The sequence below is a fragment of the Ascaphus truei genome, chromosome 8, assembly GCF_040206685.1.
Source record: "Ascaphus truei isolate aAscTru1 chromosome 8, aAscTru1.hap1, whole genome shotgun sequence".
Taxonomy (NCBI): Eukaryota; Metazoa; Chordata; class Amphibia; order Anura; family Ascaphidae; genus Ascaphus; species Ascaphus truei.
Window position 1 is genome coordinate 84,049,037 of NC_134490.1, and position 17,337 is coordinate 84,066,373.

A 17,337-nucleotide genomic window follows, 5' to 3' on the forward strand; every position below is an offset into this window, starting at 1 on the left:
AACAGGGGGCGTCACGTGATGTAATTTGTTTTATAAATAATTTTTTAATGTGTCCGGTTTTTCATTTTGAAAATCTGGTCACCCTATCTAATGCCAAGTGAAATTTTAACGCGATCCCGGTTATAACGTGGTCTCGGGGTTGTGGACTGCAAGGACTGCGTTATAACTGGGTTCAGCTGTGTATATATATATATATATATATATACACACACACATTTCAACATACAGTAATGGGCATTGATCAGAAATTAGTTACAAAAATGCTAACATGAACCTAATTGAGAGATTTTTGTGTAAGTCTACTTAACAAATATATTTGTAATGATAAATTAACACAATGATGAAGTAAACCCCTTAAATCTAACAAATTGTTTATTTATAAGTTACACAGAGCAAAAATACATGCATTACTATTTTCACCTTTAATAAATGATTGCAATGTAATTACTCCATCAAATATAGCGATCATCTCCCATATTGTATTAACTAGACAAGTTTTGTTGTACAGTGATAAAAAAAAACGGCAATATGTTCCTGAGGCCTACGGATCAGGTCAGTGTCCAGGTAATTCAAATCGACTTGTTTTAAAACCTTGAACAGCACAGATTGCTGCTTTCACAAAGGCCTAGGGGCCTATTCACTGAACTTCAATAAGTTAATTGCATTACCGATCGGGTTTGCATGTTCCTACCGCACGCTATGAAATGTTTGTAAAAACGGTATTCACTAAGAAAAATCGCAATTTTTTTAGCTTTTAGTTTAAAAAAATGCCATACTGCACGAGTTTGTATTGGCTTAACGAGCGAAATGTCGCTAAAGCAGTCTGAAAGAGCTGCACAGAGAGCGCTGCATCTCCCTGCACAGCTTTTACAAGCGATCGCGCAGTTTTAATGTTACTTTTAATAACATAGTATTGAAGCAAGGAGTCTCCAGAGCTGAACCGCATTCATTTCAGCCTCGGGGACACCTTGCTTCCCGAGTTACAGGCCCCGATATGGGGAGCCAGTATCTCCGCTGTGTTTAAATCTCCCGTGCCACGTGAGACAATCAATTGGTTTATTGGAAAAATGTTTTTATTTATTTAAATGTCATGTATTTTATTTTGTGATTCTTTTTCATTTTTAGGTTGCCCATTCATTGTGATTGTGACAATCCATGTCTGTATTGTGGGCATAGTTTACCACAGTGACAATCAGTGGGTAGATGGGGGGGGTGGAGATGGTTCCCCGGGGAGGGTGGTTAGCGGGGGATTAACTGCTTAATTACCATAGCGGTTACAAACCACTAAGTTGATTAAGGGGTTAGTGGCCAGTAGTTAGTTTTTTTATTTTAATGTTGCTGGCCACGGAAGATGCAGAGGACGTGGAGGAAGACGCGCGGCCTTCATCTTGGCAGGGGTAAGTACAACTTTCATTCACTATATGCTGGCTAATGTTTTATTTTTAATGGGCAAATGCGCTATTATCCGGATCTGGATAATAGGGATTTTGCCCGTTGCAGTGCTTCTTGGGGGGTCGCAATTGCTTTCCAATATGGCTATCTGTGACCCATTGAGGGCATAGATTACCACAGTGACAATCAATGTAATAAATGGCTAGAGTTTTGTTTTATAGCAACGTATATATTATTGTAACGTATTTTATTGTATTGCACTGTAATCATTATTTGAATGGGCAAAATCGCTATTAGCCATCTTTGGCAAATAGCACATTTACCCATTTCTGTGTGGTGTTGATGGTAGACGGGGTCAGTTAAGAGGGTAGTTGGTCCAGGGTGTGTGTTTAGGCCTTGCGGGAGATGTTAACCCCTTCATTACCTTAGCGGTTGTAACAAAGGGGTTAACTCCTACTGCAACCCTCCCGGGAGACCTAAACACCAATCCTGGGGCAACTACAAGCTTCGCATACCCCCTCTACTAAAGTAGTTCCTGTTATTCAACCCCTTCACTACCTTAGTGGTTAGCCACTAAGGTAGTGAAGCTGGATGTAATTTTATTTTTATTACCTAGGATTGAATACGGGGGTCCCCGGCTTCAAACTTATGCAGTAAAAATAGAATAAACTTCATCTGATGCAAACCACGATTCCGATCTCGCCATCCTTTAGGTAGCGAGAAAGCACTGCAAGTATTTAACCCGCGATGGGCATCTCGGGGCTTTGCGAATAGCAGTTACTGGCAAAAAATGCGAGTTTGGGCATTTTTTGAGCTATTGAACGGCTTGTAACAGCAAGAGGGCTAACGCTCGTGAACAAGTCGTTTTCCAGTGATTTTTTCCATGTTATCGAAGCTTTGTAAATAGCTACACATGCAATATCGCTTGAAAAGTGCAATTATCGAAGTTTAGTGAATAGGCCCCTATGACTATTGTAACCTAGGCTGCTGAAAGTAGCCAAAATCCTTCCCCCCTTCTTTTTTCAATTTTCTCGTGTTAAACAATATGATTTTCTTAAACTCTATCTTCTGAGGTGTTAATAGAAGCCTTTAGACTGTGCTGGGTTCTGGTGGAGAGCTCCACTTAAAATTTAAAACGCTTATATTTCCTGAACAAAGCACCAGATTAGAAAAATGTTAACAGTGTTGGAAGTGGCAAGACGATACCCCTTAAAGTAAGTAACGGAGTGGAGTTCTAAAGTTCCCAGCAAATAAAAATACCACTTGTGGGTCCATTTCATCTCATACAGGTCTGCATGGAAAGGAAAGATTCCGGCGCAACTGCGCATGACAAAAGTCCAAGCTACTTCCGGATGAATACGAAAAACTTTATTGGCACATAACACACAAGGCTACACCGATCGTGGTGTAGCCTTGTGTGTTATGTGCCAATAATGTTTTTCGTATTCATCCGGAAGTAGCTTGGACTTTTGTCATGCGCAGTTGCGCCGGAATCTTTCCTTTCCATGCATCTTCAATGAAGGTTGCACGCGGGATCAGAGGAGCAGAGGAGAGCAGGACCCAGACCGGAGTTTCATCTTAGGTAAGGGCTTAATTTCCCTCCTACTCCGGTCAAATTAGTGGCCACAGATTGCACCCTCATTTCATATCCCTGCATGATGATGCTGACACTTTGGTGCACCTACTGACTACCGAAGCGCAAGACAGTTCTTCTTTGGTCTCATACAGGTCTGCAACCTGGCCTTTTGCCACTATCTCTTAGGATTGTTTCCACTGCAGTCAGGGATTCTGGGAAATGACATGCAAATGAGCACAGTCCCCAGCCAATTCCTTAACCACAATTTGTAAACCAATAGATTAATTTGTAAATCTACAACAGTATGTGCACCATTAGTTTACACTTCAGTTAAATGTTCTGTTCTAATAATACTATTGAACCACCGGCACAGGGAACTCTGTCATTACGGAGTATACCAAGACTAATTTGGCTAAAGCTACATTATGTATTTACTGGTATAGAAGCCCTGAATACAGTAAATCCCCAAACAACTTTATGAAAATCTCAAATTCCTCAATACATTTAAAGATAAAATAATTCGGCATTATTCTCCCGATTACTTGGTGACGTGTGGCGGATTTCTGGTGAATGGACAATTTTCGTAACTGTTTGCTCATTTTCATGTAAATAGAGGTTAGTCCTAGAAGGATTAATTTTTTTGCAAAAACACCACAATTCTGCTTTTAGAGAATTCCAGGGCACTAAATCACGCAAAACCGCATGTGAAGGGACAGCGACTAGCGGAGGCTAGTAGTCACAGCTGGTTTCTATTTAGATGACTCAGTCTCTTGCTGAATCATTTCTTTAACAGTAGGAAGTTCTAGCTTGTCCAACCTCTTAGCGCCTTGTTGAATACGGTTTAAAGTGCCAAGTCAATGGCAGTTTTCCTAATTACTGTAAATGGCTACTTTTAGTGCCAGCTCTCAACTGGATCCTCTACACATGGCACTGTAGCTGTCCAAGCACACCGACTAATACAGTATATCGTGTCTCTTCAACTGATAAACTTGATCAATAGATTTCTGCAAATAACTGTTCAGCATATTGACACTGATCATAAATAAGAATATTTATTTCTAAAGGAAAGAAGGTTACTATTAAAATGGCATATAAAAAATCTATATTGTGCTATAAAGTTGTCACAATACACATTTACAGCATTTATAAGAGGTTTGGAAGTAGTTGTAGAGAATAATAACAGTTTTGGGTACAAAAGATCAGCTTGGACACTGCCAAATCTTGCTTATAATAAACATATTGCTTTAGATAGAAGATATATATAAGTAGATAGATAAGTGTGTGTGTGTGTGTGTGTGTGTGTGCGCGTGCGTGCGTGCGTGCGTGCGTGTGTGTGTGTGTGTGTGTGTGTGTGTGTGTGTATATTACCTTCAAGACCAGGCGAAACATTCTGAAAGAAAAAAAAAACAATTAAAACATGGTTAAAGACCAGTTCAACAATATCCCCAGGGGCTGGAGCACACACAGCGCTACACGACAAGTGCGCGCTTTCGTGGGCACGCACGCATTCGTCATCGACCCTGGCGGCCAATGGTAGTGTTCATTGTTGAAACTACCATTGGCTGTGAAGCACGGCGTCGTCGCTGCTGTAGCTCGAGTCTTTCAAAAGTGTGATTCCCGGCTGCAGCAGCGTGACGCCAGTTTCAGCAGCCAGGCAATGTCCAGACGTTTTCATTGATTGGCTGCTGAAATTGGGGCGGGGGACTGTGCGCAATAGGAGCTGGGCAGAATCTCACCTGCACCCTCGGTCCCCGCTGCACCCCCCACCCCAGGTCCCCGCTGCACCCCCCAGTCACCAATGCATCCCTCCCCCCAGGTCCCCGCTGCACCCTCATCCCCAGATCCCCGCTGCACCCCCCGTTCCCCACTGCACCCCTCCCCCCCAGTCCCCGCTGCACCCCCATCTCCAGATCCCCGCTGCACCCCCCGGTCCCCACTGCACCCCTCCCCCCCGGTCCCCGCTGCACCCCATCCCCAGGTCCCCGCTGCACCCCCCCCGGTCCCCACGCTAATGCCTCTTGTGCGGTCTTGCCGAGCACATCATAATTAACGATTTAAAGTGCTTAATTCTAGCGCCAACTAACTAAAAGCTGTTAAAAACAGCATATAAAGGGAAGAGTCCGGTGCTTATTATACCACGGCCCATTACATTGTGCTAGTGAGGAAAATAACATGTTGTGGTGCAGGAAGTGCGCCCCCGCTATTAACCCCCAAAGTCAGGCTCCAGGACAAGAAATAATCTCACAGTAAGGCAGCAGCTGTGACAGCACCCCCATCACCCTGTGACCGGTGTGCAACACCAGAATGCTTGAGATCCTCCTCTGTGATGTCGCTGATGCCATAACATGAGACTTTCCTGCTGCCTTACTGTGAGACGCTGGTCTTAATCACAGGACTTCCTCAGTGCCCTGTACACTATCTATCTGAAGTGCTCTATGTCACTGGGCTATTCTCATTGCATTTTTGCTCATTACCTTTGAGCTCTACATCTCTGGGGATTTTACATGAGTGCTATTAGTGCACTATTTGGACTTTTCTCTCCTGCTGCTTATTCCATAGGTGCATCATTATTCAGAGCTGACTTGCAGCACATTATAGGGTCTAATTTTTATTCATTTTCAGCTATGTGTCACCATCTCTCACCATTATTAAGAGGTTTATGTATAATTATTATATATTTTTTCTGTGGTCTGGACCTATTTACCATTCAAATTAATTATTATTATTTATTGCATTGGATCGGCCGATCTTAGTCACACTACTGGGGGAAAAACAATTTTTCCCCTGGTTTTGTTATGGTATATTTGCAATAATACATTGTTACCTTGGTTTGGTTCTTACCAGACCTATTGTACTTCTTTGGTGTTTCTACGCTGTGTCACATAGCGATTTGTTATATGATCTGTGTGGGTCTGTTTTATGTGTTTTTTATACTTTTTGCTAATAAAGTCAATTTCTTTCTATTTTTCATTATACAGTGTTTGAGTGCACCTTTTTGACCCTACTTTTTCCTTTTTTTATGTTATATATATATATATATATATATATATATATATATATATATATATATATATATATATATATATATATATATATATATATATATATATATATATATATGACTATTAAGGTTATGGTGGGTAAAAAAAGTGACTAAAACCCTCCACAGTAAAGCATAAAGCAACTGTAAATATTCCTGTATATTCATTTGCATGTCTTAGACAGGTCTGCAACCCTGTCTTTCACCATTATCACCCAGCAAACAGCAGTTCCACCGCAGCAAGGGATTCTGCGAAATGACATGCAAATAAGCACACAGTGCCACTTTTTATCTCATGCTCACATTACATGAGCAACCCTTAGTCAATGCATGCTGCTTTAAACACAGCTTTTAAGTAAGGACTTGGGAGATGCAAAGTCAGTTAACCCACTCACAGACATGTTTCAACCTTGATGGGTATCATCAGTGTGAGGTTGGCTTGCTGACATTTGCTCAAATGAGATAAGAGTAGGTAATCACCACGACTATTAAGGTTATGGTGGGTAAAAAAAAGTGACTAAAACCCTCCACAGTAAAGCATAAAGCAAATGTAAATATTCCTGTATAGTCATTTGCATGTCTTAGACAGGTCTGCAACCCTGTCTTTCACCATTATCAACATACGTGATGGTGCAATAAAAATAGCAAATGTATACGAGTTAATATTTACTATGTTAAAAGACACTAATGTCACAACAATGGGTCCAAAGAAGCTACTTTGGGCCCATTCAGCAGATGAGGATATTTAGTATAAATGGTGTTGATACACTGTCTTAAGTATTTAACATATATCTGAAGTATACCAGTATATGTCTTGAGATTTGTGTCTCTCAAACAGAGGTGACACCTGGTGGTGCTGAGATGTATTGCACCCAGTGTCTAGTTAATCACTGTTGTGTATCTATGCTCCAATCGTTTTGTGTGGTCTCACAACTGGGACCACAGTTGTCGTCCACCGTTCCTCTAGCAACAGTTTGTTTACGTGCTTAGCCGTTCAGTGTGGCTGGCTGGGTAAGTATCCCTTCCATATAGACACAGGTACGTACTGATGGTAGGTGGGTGCTGTATATTAGTGCCGGTTAATGTATTCCAGCAGTGGTGGAGTTAACATCCACTGTGGTGGTGGTTCCCCGTGTGTTCCTATTGGATGCCTAGTAGCACTATAGGTTTGACCTAGAGTCTAGATGGTTAGTTCTACGGTATCTGCTTTCGCTTCAGTGCGTGTGTATCTGCCCTTATTCTCAAAATCTCATGATTAGTTATGAGATTAGCTGTTTTATGCCGCCTTAGGCACCAGTTGCCTTGTCAAGACTCGCGCCCCTTCTTTTTTGTCCCCTGGACCCCGTATATAGATATTTATGTATCAGGGGGTATATAAAGATGGCGCGGGTGTATCGTGCGCAATGCTATGTGGGTTTATGGATCCTACTGTGTCTGCATCATTTTAGCACATATTTCTGCTGTTTATCAGGAGAACTAGTGGTGTATTGGAAGTACACTTATAGTTATGCTCCTGTGGCAGCCAAAAAGGCTCCACTTCAGGGTACTCCAACGTGTTTAATGAAGTCAATGATCTCAGCAGACACCCAAAATAGCAGGAGGTGGGACTATCCCACGGTATATTGAAATCCCAGATGCTAATATGGCCTTCTAGGGGTACATGGAGGCTGCAAAGGGGCAAATAAAAGGGAGAATAAATAAAAGGGAGTGTATGTTCTTGTAGAACAGCCTTGCTAACTGCAAGGCTAACACCTCTTTAACTGGGTGTATCAAGTTGTGGATTTCATACGAAGGGCTGGAGGCTGGTATTCTAACATAGATAGTAGACCAGTGAAACATAGAGCTATACTCTTATCTGCTGTGTAAAAGACTTTAATCAATTGTTCGGCAGAGACCCGACATGTTACATGTTTCGTCGCTTGCGTGCGACTTCTTCCGGGGAAATTGTGTTCTGCTGGTGGGGAACTCGCGACATGGCCGCCCGCGCCAACGAGCGCAGCGGGACCGAGGCCTTAGGGTTGCTCATGTAATGTGAGCATGAGATAAAAAGTGGCACTGTGTGCTCATTTGCATGTCATTTCCCAGAATCCCTTGCTGCAGTGGAAGTGCTGTTTTCTGGGTGATAATGGTGGAAGACAGGGTTGCAGACCTGTCTAAGACATGCAAATGAATATATAGGAATATTTACAGTTGCTATATATATATATATATATATATATATATATATATATATATATATATATATACTGTACATACAAGTATTTGTTTTATTTACTTTGGGAGAAAGGTCACATTGATTATGAACAAGAACGGCCCTGTCACTTTACAAGAGAGCAGGGGTACATTGCGATGATTGTTCATACTGTACAGGTGGATGGGGAAGTGTGGGAGAGATTGAAGAGACCAGTATATGTATACTGTAATGTAGGGCAGAAACCTAACTTACATACTGTAGTCCAGGCAAAACAAGGGGAGATACGTCATTCCTGTTTTCTGACGGAATCTTAATAGGATGGGCAATGTAAAAAGAAGAGAGAAATATAGTTAAAAATAAACACAAAATAAGATGTATATGTGAAATTAGACATGTGGTTTAAACAAGCCATCAACATAGACATGGTAAGGTTGTCACAGGATTCACATCTGTCCTGGCTCTACGTGTACAATTTGTTTGGTATGACCACTCACAAGGCTAATGGGGTCAAATATACTGTAAAACAGAACCAAGAAAAAGTTGGTGGGTGTAGCAACACTTTGTAATATCAGGACAAGAGTTGGTTCATGCAATTAAATTGTTAAGAACATCTCAGAGATGTTTTCATTTGAGTTTGAAAGTAGTCAATCAGGGGTAGGTTTATTGGCTCATCTGCTTTACATAGCAGTTACTGAGCCCCTACCAATTTTCCAATTAGTGCAGGTATAATACACCCCAGGGTCAGTCTGGACATCACCCTCTATTGAAGAGTAGGTGAATGTATAAGGCTGACTGAGAGAAATATGTATAAGTTTTATTATATTCACACCAGGAAATTTGTGCACCCAGTTTGCCTCTACAGTAAGGTAACTACGATACTGGCTTCAGCCAGATTTTAATTGCACTACTCACATAAACTTATGTTTATTTAACCCCTTCAGGGCTTTCACACATTTTTTCACCAGTCCATGGGACAACTATTACATATATTTTGTGTAGGTACCTGCATACGGTTATGCCTTGTCGTGGCATGCAGGCTTATAAATGCTTTGGCCAAAGGGTTTAATCAAATTACCCTTTCTCATGAGATTATTATTTTATTTTATCTTAATTGGCAGGAGCGCAGGAATCGTTCTTTTTGTTTTTCTATATGTTAAGGTCTATCTTTTTACCTGCAGCAAACTTCTATAGGGAGGAGCGCGGTATTATGTACAGTTCCTCATGGAATATTTAGAGATGGGACATTTTTAAGGACAGGAAGTTATTAGTTAGCTTTATAATGCCTTGAATTAGGTCATTAATAATTTGGTTAAGAAGTCATTATTTAGCAAGATTAAAACTTTCATGGTCAAAGAGGCCAGCCGTTTGTATGTTGTAACTGTAGGACTTCAATTATTTATTATTATTTTTTTTAATAAACTGTGCAAACTTTTGAGTATGGACAAAAGAATTGAAGAACGTTTGTGAAATTTTTAATGTTCGTCAACTACGCATAATTTTTCTTTTAAATGCCCCTTATTTGTAGGGTTTTTTTCCAGTACTTTTTCAAAATCAAAACCAATTGAGTTCTAGCAAAAGCAAAACACATTTGTTTTAGTACTAAAACACCAGTGGAAGTGCTTTCTTTTGTGGGGGGGGGGGGGGGGAGAGAGAGTTGAAGTGGTCTAGAATAAAAAAAATCCCAATCTTTATTTTTGTTATCCACTTCAGAAGAGACTTGGAACACCAAAAAATGATGGTGAGGACGTGGTACAATTATTTCAGCCACTCACAAAATACTTACTGTTTTGGTCGACCAAAGTTAGCATTACCAAAATGCTAACTACTGTATAATATATTTGTGAGTGCCTGCAGTTATTGTGAAATGGGAAAACCATGTCTAGTTCCCAGTGCTAACACCCCACGGCTTATTTCCTATGAAAATACCACTGCATATTGTGATAGTGGAATTATTAGGAATGTTACTGGAATACTAACTGGGAGTTGATGCATGCTTTTTATGTATGTATGTCTTTATTTATATAGTGCCATTAATGTACATAGCGCTTCACAGCCGCAATACTCGTGACAATCATATAAATCTATATATATAAAACTGAAATCTTGTTTGTCTGTGGGTTGTTGCTGATTGGTTGCTGGTGGCTCACGCTCTGATTGGCCTGTGGGGTGGGGTGATGTCACAAACAACAGGGCTACACACACCCTCACCCTCTGCCTCCTCACACCGCCTGCCCCTCTGCCCTCACGCCATGCCGCGAACTCCCTAAACCCAGTGCAAACCCACCGTAGCGGGACCGCCAGGTACCATCCATCCCACCCGCCGCTCACACACTCCATCCGCCGCTCCTCACCTCTACCGGCCCTGCCGCCTGACACCCAGCACCCACCCGCAGCTCATCACCACAACGCCCCACCGCCTCACAACCCGCCCGCCACCTGACCTCAACGCCCGCCGCCACCTCACCTTAACAACCGCTCCTCACCTCAACGCCCCGCCGCCGACACGCACCACCCGCCCCACCATCGCCGCTCCTCACCTGAACACCCTGCCGCCTGAACACCCACCCGCAGCTCCTCACCTCCACCCACCCCCCCCCCGGGGGAGAGTGATGAGTGCTGCAGGAAGGGGGACAGTGATGAGTGCTGCAGGGGGGGGTGTGATGTGGGTTGCAGGGGGGGGGTGATGTGGGCTGCAGGGGGTGAGAGTGAGGAGGGCTGCAGGGGGGGGAGAGTGATGTGGGGTGCAGGGGGGGAGAGTGATGGGTGGTGCACGGGGGAGAGTGATGTGGGGTGCAGGGGGGGAGTCATGTGGGGTGGAGGGGCAGAGAGTGCTGTCCGGTGCAGGGGGGGACAGTGATGTGAGGTGTCCCGGGGGGGAACGGAGCTTAACGGGGGAGGGGGGAATGGGGGGAGGAATGGAGCTGGGAACGGAGGAGGGGAGCGGAGAAAGAGGGGGAGCGGGAAAATTTACTCCCGGGCAACGCCGGGTATATCAGCTAGTAACAAATAATACAAACAACAGATCATAGGGAATAAGTGCTTTAGGCATAAAAGTAACATTTAGGAAAAGGAGTCCCTGCTCCGAAGAGCTTACTGTCTAATTGGTAGGTAGTAAGAAAGTACAGAGACAGTAAGATGGTGTTCTGGTAAGTGCGTCTGCAGGGGGTCAAGCTTTATGTATCAGGTGTATAGTATTAGCCACGGAGCTACTCATATCATTCTTTAAGGTGGGTTTTAAAGGTGGACATTAATGTATTTAAAATTCCATTGTTTATTGTAATTTAGATATAAAATACTTTTTTGTTTAGTTTAGCATTTGACACCTTTTTTTTCTTACAAAATCATCACATATTTTACACAATGATTTGTCATGCCTGTACAGTACATGCATCTTTATACAAGTTACACATGTACTCACTGTTCTTCTATTGCTTTGGGAGGTACCTGAAAAACAATTTGCAGAAGTGAACAATATTATTATTGTTACTGTTTAATTTGACTGAAAACTTAGCAAGTTTGAAAAAGTATGTGATACTTACAATACATTATTGAGCATATTACGACTGCTATAAAAAATGCTGGTATTGCTATTAACCCCCATCTGTTTCTGTAGCCTGTAAATGAGATAATTGTGCATTAATCCACTACAGAACAGTCAAACGACTATAAGTATTTGCACAGGTCTTCTGTAAGTTTATGGAGGTACACACTGAAGAGAAAAAAAACCTCAGCACTTGCAGGTGTGGTGCACAGTAAAGGGTAAATAGTTCAACTCTGTGAGTAACAACTCTAAAACACAGGACACCCAGCTCATGCAGTGGAGGGGGATCGACAAGGTGAATCCAAACAGTCGGATCAACTTCCGGCCGTCAATGGATCGATCCCTGCAGCTGTGTTAGACCAGATCTCAAAAGTTTGTTCAGTCTCTGCAAATGAAGATTAGCTGCTGGTTCATTTACTGCTAACTGCAGTAGGTGATAGATTAAATAGAGCACCGTATAGACAAATGGTGGCAGTTACTATATAATCTGCCCCAGACCTGAATGGTGTACTATTTAACCATAGTATTTAACCATATAAAATTGTGAACTGACTTAATCAGTAGATTGAAATAAACATAATCTCTGATATAGAGCACCATGTGTATACTGATTGCTATACCTGGAAATCCATGTATGGGAGTTACTGTGCAGAATAGTTGGTGTATAATTGTAAAAACCCTGATTAGAGCTACTCTGCAGTAACAGTGAATGGTAGTGAGCAACAGCACAGGTAAGTATACTCTACAGCTGCTGTATAGCTTGTCAGTATAGATATATATTTAATCCCTAGAAAAGGAGGCTCCCTTAGACCATCGGGTAATACAGGAGTGTAAACTGTGCAGGAGCTGTCTCAGTGCTGCCTGCTCTGTCATTAAGCATGGATAGCAGCGTCTGTGTCAGAGGGCTCAGTGCCTGCACCTAACTGAGGAGTTCTGCCGATGTGCACGTTTCGCTAGTAGTGCGTAATCATGGCCAGTGTGGAGGGGAGATCCCATGAGGGCTTGGGAGTATTTATAGCGCTGGTGGTTATGACCTAGAGCAGGGGTGGGCAACCTACTTTTCTATGTAGCCACAGGTGTGGCGAATTAGAAGTGAAAATAGCCACACCATGTAAAAATTGAGGTATTATGTTGCGCATTTGAAAACAAGTTTATAAATTCCCAGGCCCGTTCTATAGTGTGTGCGCGCGTGCCTGTGCAAACGCGCGTGCACGTGACACATGCTTTTTGTGTGTATGCTGTGAGCGAGTGAGATAATGTGTGTACAGTATGTGTGTGTGTGTGTGTATGTATATGTGTGTGTTATAAATACGTTTGAAATAAATAAATACTTTAATAAATTATTTATTAACATTGTACATGCGTACATACACACAAACACACACATTTCAGCGGCGGTAGCAGCGCAAAATCTTTCTTTTCCTCATCTTCCCCCGTCGGCTGGTTACACGTTCACTGCCGTGCGCATGCGCGGCACCATTATAGAAAGGCTGACTAACCTCAGCCAACTATAACTGGCGTGCACGGCGCAGCAAGTGCACACACTATAGAACGGCCCTCAGAACGCAAACTCCCTCATCCTCTCACCCTCCATCATCCTCCTCTCACGCCACCACCACTACCATCATCATCATCTCCTCACCCTAATCATCATCATGTTGCTCACTACCATTCACTGTTACAGCAGAGTAGCTCTAATCAGGGCTGTTAAGGTACTGTTCTTGTTCTACACTTGCTGAGCTGAATTGTTTTTACAATTATACACCAACTACTCTGCACAGTAACTCCCATACAGGGATTTCCAGGTATAGCAATCAGTATACACATGGTGCTCTATATCAGAGATTGTTTATTTCAAATCTACTGATTAAGTCAGTTCACAATCTTATATGGTTAAATAGTACACCCTTCAGGTCTGGGGCAGATTATATAGTAACTGCCACCATTTGTCTATACGGTGCTCTATTTAATCTATCACCTACTGCAGTTAGCAACAGGTGTTACAAGTGCAGCACACTTTTTATAACTATACTGTGCAATTTCAGCTAGAGTTGAGGTCTTAACAATATGACCTAGAACTATAGCTGTTGTGTATCCTTGGGGCAGTAATTTACACTGTTCATTTAGCCCTAAGGCAACATAGGTGCATTATCTTATCAATATTTAAATGACACTCTATTGCTAACTACAGGCTGTGCAATCAACCCACCATTAGCAGTGTCATTTCAATACTATTGCACCAATGCACTACAAGTACATAATTGGCATTCCATATAAGAATAGTACTTATAATCCCTCAATTTAGCTCTCCCCCAGGCTTCCCTAATTAAGTGAAGAAGGTGAAAGATCAGTGCGCAACTAATTAAAACAATTCAAGAAACGTGAAGTGATTAGTGATATATTAAATGGAGTAAATACGTGACCTTAAGCCAACGCTAGACAAATTGGAGCGTCTGCAGCTGCGGTTGCAGGGATGGCCCAGAGCACCCCCTAGAACTTACAGATAAAAACACAAGAAACACAGCGCACAACGCTCATAGTGCATTAAAAATTATATTAACACAAACAATTGTTAGAGTAGGTCACTAGTACTCGCGTCGCACACCTCCTGCCGGTTGCCGGATCAGCTCACAGTGTTGGGACACAGTAGTAAGGCAGAACACTGACACACTTTTGTCAGTGTTCTGCCTTACTACTTGCGACGCGAGTACTAGTGACGTCACCAACCCGGAAGTGCCTGAACGGAGGACAGCCAGAGGAATCCAACCGGCGTGGAGCTCTGTCTGAAGCAGCCATTCTCCTGTGAGCTACAGATGGGCTGGACTCTGTATATATGCGAGCGGGGACTTTGAAAGACTCCTACCTACCCAACAGGAACAAGGTTATCACGAAGCAGTTTCCAATACCTGTGACGACATCCAATCCGGCTTCCACGTGGTGTATGGGTAACATAATTCCCTAACATGCCTGTCTAATATCACTTTGATGTACGCACATTACCTACTCTAACAATTGTTTGTGTTAATATAATTTTTAATGCACTATGAGCGTTGTGCGCTGTGTTTCTTGTGTTTTTTTCCCTAATTAAGGTAGCTGGGGGCTAGTGTACTCAAGCAACACTTCAATAATGGCTACCTACCTGGGGACTATCATATCCCTTAGGTAATTAAGCATAGTGATACAGAGTTTAATCCTATTTTAATCCCCATTGTTTTACTATGTTTCTAATAAAGTTTAGTTTTAAATTTACACCATCATCTCAACACAGTGTATGAGTGCTCTACTGGGGTTCTTTCCTCCATTGTTTATCATTCTTATATTGCCCCATCAGCATCTACACCCATCATTATTAATTCACTATTGCAAGCAGTAGCGGGGGTTTCTCTATAGTTTATTACACTATGGACCTTGCACTTTTTTCAGTACAGAACTGTATATATATATTATATATATATATATATATATATATATATATAGTATATATATATATATATATAATTATTGAATAATGTATTTTCTAATAAATTAAATCAGAATTACAATGCCTGAAGTAAGTCATAATGTATTTCCTTGCATGTCACAACCCATCTCTGACGCTGTTTGAGACCCTTTACATCATACACGCAAATTAAATATTATTACCTTGACATACAGTGTCTTTTATACTTGTGCACTTCTCAGCAACGCCATGAGGACATCTAGAACGAAATATAAATCTCATAAAAACATGCATTATAGCAATAATAGCATTTCCTTGTTTCTCGTTTTCATTTCTGCTTGTTGCCTTTGTTTAAATACATCATTTAGGGGCTATGGAAGGACATACCCAAGTATGGCAATGATCCATGCCAGTCTTTCCTCAGACATTACTCTTTAAAGCTGAAGTTCCTAACAGAACGGAAAACAAACAGGACTGGATCATTCTCACACTGTTTATCTGGAGTCACTTGTGAGGTATGGAACAAGTTTGCACCACCGTACATAAATACAATAACGGTGGAATCATGCATACGCCTGAAGTCAACTAATGGCAGTGATATATTTATTGGAGTTCTGTCCTGGGCTGCGTGGGACTCAGTGTGCGCTGACGGACAGTTAAACTCATCCCCTTCTTTATGCAAGATTGGGGCCTCCTTGAATGTCTGAAAACTTTTACTCACAAACAGAAATGAACAGAAAATGTTTGGGGATTCATAAATAGGAGGAAGTGATAAAACAATACTGTGACAGGGAAATGGGGGGAGAGAGATGGGGGGGGAAGGAAGAGACACGATGGTGATGGGGGGTGGGGAGTGCGAGACAGGGGGATTCACAATCGAATTCTGGGGTTTACAATCTTAACCAGAGCATGCTGTAAATAGGCATTTGAAATTTTGCAGAGAAAGTTTCTGCTGCGTTTGTCTGCAGCGCAAAGGCCTGTTTTCTCTCTCTCACATCATAGGAGAATTATTGTTGGGAGAAGATACTCCAGGATCTGCACCTCCTGAATTTTTGGACATTTTATTGACATTTCCACGGACATTGGGACTGGTATATCAGTATCTTTAACCCCTTATTGCGCCGGGGACTGTATTTCCAATTGTCAACTTTAACAATGTACTGTACTGAATTTGAGGGCAAATATTTATAGTTTTGCTTTTCTCGCCCAGTTTATTCAAAACACATGTGAGGTTAGAAATGAACGCGCGCCTACTTACACAGCACATTGCTCACAATGCCTGCAGTGATCAGAAGACTCCGCTGTAGTTTCATTACAATAATAGTTTTCCATGCATTTGCATTTTGTATCTTGAGTAGCCAGGCAACGGGACGATTGTTCCTCACCTGAAATTCACAGAGATTCACGTTGTAAATGTAATGGTTTTAAAGTATTCTGTCAGTGAAGAAAAGAGGCATTCTAGAACGTAAGTTTATTTGTTCCCTCTGGTGTGACATGGTACACGATATTCTGTGCCATCACGGTCATTAAATCATATGGAAACTTTGTGATATTCTAAGTTAACTGTATATCTGGTCTTGTTATGTTGTCACTAGGAGTGACTGTAGTGCTACTCGCTACCTCCTAACTTCTCAAGCACAGTGAATTTGGTCCCTGGTGCCCCCTGTATTAAGCCAAACATTTACTCTCTATAAAAGGTACAGTCCTGGCGACATTTAAAAAAAATAATCATATACAATAGACATGCAGATCTGTGTGGAGAGGTTGAAAAGACAGATGTGTGTTTCAGATACTGTCTTCCCATTGTTAATATGATAACCTTTTAGAGTTGTAGCTATAATTAATATTCAGTCCTTCAATTCTGGATGAATAGGCGTAGCCAGAACTTACAAGTAATTACAACCAGAGGACAGGTATACTAATTCTCTATAATGTGTTGATTTTTATCTGAATATCACTGATGTAATTAATGTAAATGAATGCAATATCTATAAATATAAAGGGGGTGTCATGTCACTAAGTCTGTACATAGTTATTTAACTAGCTGATATACCCGGCGTTGCCCGGGATGTAAATGCGTAATAGGTAGTATTATTTATAAATCGTGAAACAATAGGTGACTATTTGTTATAAAGGTTGGATAATAATGTTGAAA

The 17,337-nt window shown here is 41.7% G+C and overlaps 1 protein-coding gene across 2 annotated transcripts in view; it reads right to left on the reverse strand.

The window, feature by feature from the left end:
* Positions 1 to 17,337, reverse strand: part of FAS (Fas cell surface death receptor) — a 78,178-nt gene that overhangs the window by 6,630 nt on the left and 54,211 nt on the right. For both annotated transcript variants that reach the window (XM_075612886.1, XM_075612887.1), the window contains 6 exons: positions 16,441 to 16,567; positions 15,386 to 15,441; positions 11,742 to 11,816; positions 11,621 to 11,646; positions 8,455 to 8,511; positions 4,337 to 4,358 (listed from right to left, as the gene is read on the reverse strand). In XM_075612886.1, coding sequence (XP_075469001.1) covers positions 4,337 to 4,358; positions 8,455 to 8,511; positions 11,621 to 11,646; positions 11,742 to 11,816; positions 15,386 to 15,441; positions 16,441 to 16,567 — 363 coding nt within the window. The remainder of the gene's footprint in view (positions 1 to 4,336; positions 4,359 to 8,454; positions 8,512 to 11,620; positions 11,647 to 11,741; positions 11,817 to 15,385; positions 15,442 to 16,440; positions 16,568 to 17,337) is intronic.